This window comes from Brachypodium distachyon, chromosome 4 (assembly GCF_000005505.3).
Source record: "Brachypodium distachyon strain Bd21 chromosome 4, Brachypodium_distachyon_v3.0, whole genome shotgun sequence".
Lineage (NCBI taxonomy): Eukaryota > Viridiplantae > Streptophyta > Magnoliopsida > Poales > Poaceae > Brachypodium > Brachypodium distachyon.
The window spans coordinates 35,817,952-35,828,568 of record NC_016134.3 but is presented as its reverse complement, the minus strand read 5'-3'; the positions used below and the strand labels follow the sequence as shown (position 1 = coordinate 35,828,568).

The following is a 10,617-nucleotide window of genomic DNA, read 5'->3' as shown; positions in this document are numbered from 1 at the left end:
CAGCGAGGAAGCAATTAAGCGAGGAAGCATGTGCACTGGTTACCTGTTCTGTGCATGAACCTGACTTTGCCTGCACTGTGCAAGTTCTTCGATTTGGAGAATATAGGAATGTCTGCAACTTCAGATGGCACAAAGACCACCTTAATTTTTCTGGGGGACATAAAGCTGACAACAGGGCAAAATTATTTGCACAGTGGCCAGGTCAAATGCTACCGTGGATCAAGAACGCAAATCTCATGGAAACAATAATGTAGCCAGTGAATTGAAGTTGAGATGGCAGCCACTGAGAGATTCAGATACAGAAGCAATAGGTACTTAGATAACTTGAGCTGGCATGCATTCGATTACAATTAGGATCGCGAAGAAGACAAACAAGACACTAAAGAGTAGAGTAGAGATGATCACCCGAGTTATTATAAGCGTTTCGGCAATACAGAAGCTAACAATCATAGGGATCCTAGGCTAGAAATGATGCACCCCCACCTAGAAGTAGTTTGACGATGCCTGAGACGGACGAGAAGGGACGATGAATCAATTGCTGAATGCTGCTGTTGCAGGGGCCTGTCTATGGAACTCCGGCGGCCTAGTCGCCGCCGCTGCTGGAGGAGGACGAAGACGACTTGTCGGATTCGTAGTCCCATGCCACCTCGTAGACCTGCACCCTGCGGTGGAAGCTGCGGTGACAGCCGCAGGCCACACACTTGAGCGCGGCACTACCCTCCTCTCCGTCAGCGATGAACTGCCGGCACCCGTCCACGGCATAGCCCCCCATGCTGGCAGCATGGTTGCGGCGGCACTCGCTGTACCGCACGCTGCAGCATCTGAACTGCAGGATTGGCTGGCACCTCCTCAGGACCACAAGCCTCTTCATCATGGGGTGACCTCTCTTTCTCTTTTCTGCCTCTTTGCTCCCAGCTAGCTTGCTTTCAGCACAGACCAACCCTCTCCATCGCATTGCATATTTATAGCCACCTTCCTCCCTTCCTTTACCTAATGATGCATTGTTTCCGATGGACAAAGAGCTAGGCTGCACAAACAAGACATGATGGCTAGCTCATGTGTGCGGATTAGCAGAAGATCTATTTGGGCTTAGTTGAACTGATGGTCCGGCAAATTCCACCTTATTAACAGAGTTGAACCATTCTTGGGCCATTATGGCAAACCTTAAATTGCAGTCCTCCTTTCAGCCCTACCCCGATCTATAGGTGTGCATGTGTATTATTTCTTCTTCTGCTTTTCTTACTTTCATATAATTGGAGTGGCCAGTTAAGGATACTTGAATCCTAAGAATCCCAAAGGAGTAGGCCCCTTTGATAGAAAGGGCACCATCAGCATTGCATGCCAGCCTAGATATCTAAGAAGGCAGGGTGTCGTTTGGCTTTGCTCATTCTCTGGCCACCAGGCACCTGTTGCTATACCCCATCCTGTGCAATAGATTTCCTTTACTGTTTTAGCATGTGACATATATGTGGACATGAATTTCTATATAGATGTAGACTCCTAAATAACAACTCACTGAGTATGACAGAGAAAAAGCTAAAGACCAATCATATACAGGAAAAGAAGGGATCACATCATACAATCGGTGCAAAAGCGAAAACATATAATTTAACCAGCCATGCAACTATGTATTTCCCATAATAGTGACTCAGTGGAACAATAAGAGTATAGGATGATCAAAACCAAAAGAAAGCTTAAAAAATGATGACACAATCTACTTAGTTGAATACCATCCATAGCAGAAGCATTGAGACATTGCAGGGCAGCAAAAAGTGCTATTACCTGTAGGCTGCAGATGGCCCGTGCTTGAGTGGGGTCCAAGGTCATTCCGTATTCAGTTTTCGTAGGTGCCATGTCTATTTCTAAAGCAAGGATTTCCAACATCTTGCATATAAAGAATAAACCTACAATTATAATTATACCCGACAATATTGCAAGGACATAAAGGGAAGCATGCAAATATGTACTCCTATAATGCAGAACATATGCAGGAATCTCAACTTGACAAACAAAAAGATACCAAAGACTCATCTAGTAGACTCAGCACTGCCAAAAACAGCAGGGACATGTGGAGCCTGCTAATTCTGTACTCGCCATCCACAAGAGAGCATATCAGCAAAACACCAAAATAAAAAACAGTAATCTTGGAGAACACAAGATGTCAAAGTCCCAATAGTGCACATAGTCAGGAATCTTTGGAATTAGTGAACCCACAGGGACACTCTGAGCTGAAATCCTGGAGACAACTAAATAATAAAAAATAATCATGCAAGCGATGACCCAAGCCGCCTGCCTTTTTTGTATTTTGGTTCTTCATAAAGCAATCACATCACCTTGCTATAGAAGCAACAAGTGCAAAGGAGTGAACAAGAGATCATATGCAACAACAATAAACATGTTCATTCTAGTTCAGTAGACAAGCTTCACCCTTCGAGAACTCAGACAACAATGCAACCTCATGTTGGAAATACCATGATACTGGATATTTTTTTTAGTTTGAAAGCAAGCACATCATGGATAAGATTAGAAAACGAAAGGTTTTGGCTTTGCTTCTTAACCACCCAACCGTTGGAGAACATCGGTGTTCAACCTATCATTTTCCTTGATACCCTAAGCTAGCACAAATCCATGATGACATTGCTTGATCCTATAGTTTTGTCAGGGTGTAATTTTTCTTCCATAGATATGCTTTGACTAATTCAAATATTAGGTGCACAAGTCATGTCTCTGGCATATAACACCTTAAGAAGAATATATGTACATATATATTCGTATGTGCTTTGAGGATAGGTCTCCCAGATCAGCCAAGGACTGATAACTTTGTGGCAGAAACTAGACAGAAAAATGAGTGTAAGTAATATGGATAGCATGCAATCAGCTAGCTACTAGCTGGAAATATTAAATGAAATGCAGAAAGCAACATCCAATTATCAATCAGCTGCAGCAGTGCCTTCATAGATTACTGTTCAACTACCCTAGGCTTTCTTTTCTTTCAAATCAACCTTTGACCAAGTGACGAAGGGATGGAGTGTGCCAATGGTGAAGTATATAGTCTTGTGTGACAATGATGCCCCCTGACGGGGGGACGGGGACCAATAATATGTAGTTTTGTGCCACAAAAGCTATACCATTGAGTTTGAATTCAAAAAAAGTTTCAAATGGCACTTTATTTGTCTAATTAATGGTCAAAGTTAAACCTCAAAATGCGTGCACGTCCACTAAGAGTTGACAGATGGAGTACCAAATAAGTTTGTGATAAAGAAAACAATTACATGCACTGAAAAGATATGTTGTTCAATGATCTCGACGGGTTAGCTTATTGCATTTACCTTGATAAGACGTGCAAACAAAAAACCTAGAGATTCCATAGCTAGCTGGTTTAATCTATCCATGCAATAAAAATAAGTTCCAGCTAAAGCACTTGCCATCTGATAAACGCAACAATGTGGACACTGACTTATTCAACAGAAATACTCCCTCCGTCCTACTATACCGGGCGTGTTAGATTCATGAAAACAAAGGTTAATAATCAAAACATAAGACAATTCTGGCATCATGATTCATGAATCCTTGCCATCGACCAACAAAAGTGCTTCAGCATTTACCTCACATACACAAAGGATCATAATATCCATGATAGCGCTGATTGGCTGTACTGATGGACAGATACAGTATTACCATGCGCCTCACAATTTGAATAGAGGCTCCCATTTGATCCTATCCCTGCAAGATTGGCATGCCAATTCAGCAGTTACTCCAAACCATTGGGTTTATGCTTTTAGCTACATTTAAATAACACTTTAACTACATTTAAATAATACTCCCTCCGTCCCATATTAAGTGCCGAAATATTACATGTATCTAGACGTATTTTAGTACCAGATACGTCCATTTTTAGACAAATTTGAGTCACTTAATATTGGACGGAGGGAGTGTTACCCAGATAAATATTAAAAACTAAAAGCATGATCAAGTAATCATTTTGCAAATTTCGGAACCTATAAGAAACAAATTCAGGGAAGGAGATTTAACTATCGTTTAAAAGTATTTTCATCCATCACACGACAATTGTGTGTTGATCAATTTTCAAAAGAAAACAAACCCAATGAGCCCTTTGTTGGCAAGACCAAAAGTGCAACTGAATCTGGCCACATGGGGATCCACTAGAAAGTTTTTTTTCCAGGCTTTGCGCATGTCTGCATCAGCTACGCAGTGGCAGAGCCATAGCGAATTCATCAGCATGGTCAAAAGTGAAGAATCAACGATGAGTAGATGCATGCTTCTATTCATGTTAGCAAACACCAAACAATATAAAAGAAGCCCCGAGTTCTAATCTGCACATTAATACAATTCTTATATGTTATGGGGAAACACATGCAACTTAACATATAAGTACATAACATTGAAGGTTCGAGGTTGGGCTCTACAAGGGTAGGCATTATAAAAGAAGTTGCCATTTGTAAGAATTACCCCTACCAACTAATCCATAGCTTTGCTTCGAGGCATGTTAGGTTTAGTGTAATACTAGAACAAGAGCCTTTGTGCTCAGAACCTCTGAAATAATCGCTCACTGCATTCTGTTCCATGACCTAGTCTTGGAGAAGGATAATATAAGTGTTGGAAACTGCCATATTGAGGTTATGCATCATCTTGGTAAGACTGTACCTCAAAGAAAGAAACTGCAATGGACAATCTTCCCTTTCCAACATGAAGAAGGAGCTGTCGTCTATAACCATTCACTATGATGCAGAGTATCTGTAATACTTGCAATTGATTAGATGTGAACCCCAAAAGCCAAAATAGATGAATTCTGCTACAACTAGCTGGTGATAAATTCATGGACAATACTTGTTGCTGTAAAGCAAGTCTGGAATGTCTGAACACATGAAAGCTTGTAAACAATTGATTGATTGCTTCATTCAAAAAGATGTAAATCACCATATTAAAGATTATAGCATGCCATCTAACACCTTCCTAGAGGTGCAATTCCTATCCGCTCTATAATACGGTACACCCTCCGTTCCTAAATGTAAGGAGTCCTAGCTTTGTCCTAAATCTAATTTCTAGCAAGTTTATAAAAAAATAAATCAATACATGTTCTATATGAGTATAATGTGGAATATATATCATGATGGATTTAATAAAACTAATTTAGAGCCGTAAATTTCTGTAGATTTTTCTATAAACTTTGTCAAAGTTTAAGAAGTTTGACTTAATACAAAGCAAAGACTTCTTACATTTAGGAACGGAGGGAGCAGTATCGAATAACACTCAGCGTTTCAGACATTTCAATTTGACCCAGCAATGATGAAACTTCAGGCACTATATTTATTTAAACTGAATCCAAATATGCAACAGATGGCTAGCAGAAAAAGAAACATCTCAAAACAAGGATCTAGTCTTATATACCCTGATTTACTGATTATCTAATCAGTAAAGGAACCAATTGTACGCACGAATCGACATAGAGCGGGAGAAAACCTAACACCATTTCTACTTTGATGATATCTGTATGGGTGTATCCACCGGAGAACCATACTGCTTGGAGCGAAGGGAAAGGGGCAGGATAACGCGTCGGTGGCTGGATCTGGTACCTCAGGCCGCCGGCGCGGCCGTCGACGGAGACGGTAGGCGGAGGAAGGTGGGCTTTCTAGGGTTTTGGTCAGGCCGGGATTTTACTTGGGCCTGGATCTGAAGGCCGAGATGTGCAACAACTTAAGATTTAGGCTCAGTATGTAAGATTTGATGGACTCGCGAGGGCCCAGTATTTAAGGGAGTAAATGTGTTATTCATCACTGTTTTCCTTTTCTTTTTCATTGTTTTATAATTCTGAGTCTCTTTTTTTACATTTTCCTTCATGCACTCATTGATTTCCACATATTTCCTGTAAATAAAACGTCATAATATGTAGTCAACTTTCTCATTCGTTATCAATTCAAACTAGGTCGAGTATGGTTTAATTTGAAAAATGTACACATGATTCAAGTTGTCATCTACATTTTTAATCATGTGTACATTTGGTGCACATTAAGTGATTTTTCTCCAAATCATGATCTAAACTACAACACAATTTTAATTTGTTCGAATTTGTATCCAGAATTAGTTTTTATTACAATTACAATTTATGTATTCAAAATAGAAACTCTTTTTTGAAGCATAATCTACATTAAAATTATATTCAAATAAGGGAAACATACGACTTTTGATTGGAGATACATACAGCGAGTGAAATATATATAACTTATTTTCAAGGCTTTGGAGTAAATTCATATATTATATGGTATGGCATCCATTGGGACTTCCTAGCACAACCTCGACTAACCTCATAGGTTTGAAAAGCCGCATTAGTCGCCCACCTCAAACAGTGAAAATTATCGTTGAATGCAGAAGTGAAGAGGCTGCTCTTTCTGTGATTCGACAAAGAAAATGAGCAAAAATGCGAAAAGACGAACCGCGGAATCCATGGAGTAGGATGCAACACCTACACCCATATGAGAACGGAGTTCAGAACACCAATCTTCTAAGTGATGGGGTCTCATGCTGAATTGTTGCACCTAATTAACCAATTCACCAAAAAATTCAAACGGATAGGGAAAAGTGTTTAATATATTTCAAACACTCCCATCACGTTTAAGTTACTTCAGGCCTTATTTTAATTAATAATGTGTTCGCCGAGGTTTGAATTTGAATTGATGCACCTAACCAGTTCTATCCTAGTTAGTGCTTCAATTAAATGTTACCAAGAGTTTAAAGCAAAATTATTACTAGAACAAATTACCGGAAGAAAAACGGTTTGGTACAAATAGAACACATTATTAATGGAGAGAGTACATTCGGGCATGACCGACGATGCGATGACAGTGAAGCCGGCGTGAAGCCTTGATTCGAAGAAGAGAGTACACGTTACTCCCTCCGTTTCGAAACACAACTCATATAGATTTGTACACTTGGATCAAGTCAGCTCTCGTTTCTAGTGCCTGATCACTCATATTGGATTAATAATAAATGGATGCGTGTAGTTATTGGCCGGGTGTGGGTACTAAGAGAAAAATGAGGTGTGTTTTGAAACAAATGAGAAAAATTTATATACGAGTTGTTTTTTGGAATGGACGGAGCAGTACACTGGTAGCTAGCTGCACGTGTCTTGTGGGTACTATACTGACCAAGCAAAGCATGCATAAGCAGAAACAGATGAGAGCACACAACCCTCTTAACTAGCCGGAACGCTGCAATGATGCATGCATGCTGACAGCGGAACAGGCCATTACTAGTTATACGTACCACGGTACGAGCATATGGTACAACACTACAACTACAACTAACATTCTGCAATGCAACAAAAACAAAAGACAAACATCAGCTGGATGATCGAGTTGCCATCTACATTTAGGGTTTCATGGGCACCCGTACGTACGCCTGATCAGCTTAATTAATCTCCACACGTATTTCCGCGCGCGTGAAAAGAAACAAGACCCTGTTAATGCTTTGCATGCATCTTGGTACTACAGTACTGTACTTTCTACTGTAGGTCATACCGGTTGTCGATAGATATATATCCTTGTACGCGACGCCGTGCTGCTAGCTGATGCAACTTACGTACGCACACGCGCAGATCGAATAATATCACGATGGGAACCGTACGTCGGTACGTGCACGCGTCTCGTATGTGTGCAGCTATACCCTACCCGCTAGTACTACTACGGTCTTAGCCCCTGGACCTGTCGAGTAATCAACTTCATGCCAATGGGGTATCGACCTCTTAATTCGGCTTGTGATCTTCTGCGTAGAGCCGCAAAATTGTGACCCTCAGAGTATCCTTTAACCTTGCTTAGTTTAACCAAATGAACTAAAACTCAAAAATGTCACAACTTTTTAAAAAATTAGTTCATTTGTTTGAACTAAGAAGGGTCAAAGGATAACCTGCTTGCAGCTCTACTTGTGCATAAGTGCATCCTCCGCCGGTGACACCACAACTTCGTATCGTTTCCTGGAACTGCAAGCCTGGAACCGATGGATCAAGACTCTGGTTTTTTTGTTTCTGTCAAAGGAAAATACTCTGTTTTTTTTTACTCTGCTCTCACAACGGACCATTTTCAAACAGGAGAGTATGTTTATTTCCAGATCGACTGAAAGTTCTTGTTTTCTAGGAGGTTGCATATTTTGAAAAAATTATATGTGTCGAGCTCTAGGTTTGGATGTAGTGCTATACACACCGTTATATTTTCTTGTATGACCTTCTCATGCTGGCCACCATTCAGGTTGTTTCGATATTCTGCATACACACCAAACAAGATGTTGCGGTGATATTGTGAGTATGGAAAATGCTGCAAACATGTTTTTCAATTGCTGCGTATATGTATTCCATGTTGGATATGTTGTGACCTATCTTCTCAAAAATTTATGGTAAATAATAGGGATTTAATTATTGCATGCATTAAAAAAGTTGCTGCATAGATGTCGCTCAGACGGTGCTGAATGTTTTTGACAGGCCACGTCAAAAGCACGACAACAATATGCAGCTTTTTTTTGCTGCAATGACCGGACGCCTCCTCATTTTAATTTAAGTTAGACTGGACGGCTCAGGAGGGGCAGCTTTTTTTTTTCCCAGGCAGCTGATTGACACCTAGAGTTGGCCATTTCTGATGCACCTTAGCTGTTTGCCGTAACTCTTATCTCTGTCATGTTCCCTGCACACATGGGACGTTTTCTGAACTTACAAAGCAAGTTGCTGAGAATAATCTCCGTACATATATGGAGTAACCACAACAACGGCGCTTCCAGGTCAGGCTCGGGATCGATGGGTCCAGCAAGCAAGCTAGCTAGCTGGCAGGCGTGAATTACTATTGCACTAAGCAAGATATCTCTCTCTGTCTCTGCACAACGTAAGTACGTACATGAACAAGTACAGGCATGATCTGATGACTGATTCGCGACGACGATGGATGCTTCAACGGTCCATAAATGTCCCCTTTCCTCCGCGTCGAGCACGCTGCAGCACACTGCGTGCTTGCTTTTTGCATACTCGATCTCATGCATTCGATCCGGGCGTCTACAGTTTTTTGTTTTTTTGAAAAAATATAATCGGTCATATTAATTCCCAAGTCTTCGAACAAACATTCCACTAAGACTTTGCTCGCCTAAGGCCTTTTTTTGGTATTCGAGTTTTTGGGGTGTGTTCTAGTGTATTATCCACTTCAAATTGAAAAAACATTAAAAACTCAATTGGTTGTTTGGTAGGAAGTGTTTAGAGGAAATTATTTCTAGTTTTTCTTCACAAAACACTCCATTTTTTAGCAAATTGAAACACTTTTTATACTAGTGCTTTTGGTTTTTGAAAGTTTTGGATGAACACCAAAATCTCTCAAATACCAAAACACTAGTGGGTAAAAAAAATACACTAACACCAAACAAAACCTAAAGGTTTAATTTGCATGAAACTCGTACTGAACTGTACTGCATGCATACGCAGCTTGTTCAGATACTCCGTACATCATTACGGGCCCTAATCGGAAGCTTGAGATTGAATTTTGGGCGAGTTAGCTAGGGCAGGCAGTCTGGTAAATCAAGCCGGGCACGTACTCGGTCCAATTCTCCCACACGTGCTTTCCATTACTCCCATCACTAGGAACTAATTACAATCCCGCACATGCCTTTGTCCTGCAACGGATAACATTGCAATTAATGAATAATGATAATCGCGTACACGTAGCTGCGTTTGTTTATGCCAAATTTTCTGATACCATACGCACTGTGCAAGTGCCAGCGCACTTACGTCCGTGCTGCCTTTTCCCCCTTGCTGTTGCAGGATGTCGATGCATGGATGTCCTACAAGTTTTGTCAAGCAACTGTAGCATAAATTCAGTAAGTTCAGCTAGGCTGCATTGTAGTATTAGCAGCATGATTTTTCTTTAATTATGGAAGTAATTAACTACATGCGTGTATCATGGAAGTAATTAACTACATGCGTGTATCTATACGCTACGGAGTAGAGCTGGGTAGCCACATAACTTATTTTTTATATCTATGTAGGAGAATCTCGCTACTTGATTTCTTTAAACATGCAAAAATGCCACATCATCACATCATTAATATGTTCACATCTATTTAATGAAAAACTCATATTTTTTGCACATGCATGTAGATACTAAGTGAAGAATCTATCATACAATTTCATTATATATGTTTTCGATTTTGATACTCTTTTGTTGCTATTCAATTTCACTTTCGTATGTTAAATAAAAATTTTCGCAACAACGTACGGGCATCATCTTGTTCTTGAAAAGTAGGGTAGCCCCGGACTAATAATTCTTGAAGAGGAGTAGTATGTGCATGTGTGATTTAGTACTCCAGTGGTTATATATATTCTGTACGCGCGCGCCCGCGTACACTGTCTTGCAGTTGCAGTGTGAGATATTATTGCAGCAGACTTGTTTGTTCATGTTTTCAACATTGATGGCGAGTAATAAGTGTGACGATATCAACTCTGGATACCATGGATGGGCATAACTTCTGCAGATCCCTGAAGAAAAATGCATATTTGTACGGTGAAGTTCCACACTGCGCTACCTTAATTAGTACGCTGCCGTGGTAGCAAAACAGTTATGATTTTTTTGGCGT

General features: G+C 40.4%; 1 protein-coding gene across 5 annotated transcripts; it reads right to left on the bottom strand.

Moving 5' to 3' along the window:
- Positions 1-251: 251 nt before the first annotated feature.
- Positions 252-5,685, bottom strand: LOC100836392 (zinc-finger homeodomain protein 7). Of its 5 annotated transcripts, XM_010239862.3 has the most exons (5): positions 5,410-5,667; positions 4,666-4,755; positions 3,606-3,723; positions 1,783-1,884; positions 252-1,027 (listed from the first exon to the last, which is right to left on the bottom strand). In XM_010239862.3, the coding sequence occupies exons 3-5, from the start codon at positions 3,633-3,635 to the stop codon at positions 584-586; spliced, it is 576 nt and encodes a 191-aa protein (XP_010238164.1). In that variant the 5' UTR covers positions 3,636-3,723; positions 4,666-4,755; positions 5,410-5,667; the 3' UTR covers positions 252-583. The 5 variants fall into 5 exon arrangements, with proteins under 5 accessions (XP_010238164.1, XP_024310232.1, XP_024310230.1 ...); XM_024454464.1 differs by having other exon boundaries at positions 1,783-3,723; positions 5,540-5,685; XM_024454462.1 differs by having other exon boundaries at positions 1,783-3,723.
- Positions 5,686-10,617: the final 4,932 nt, after the last annotated feature.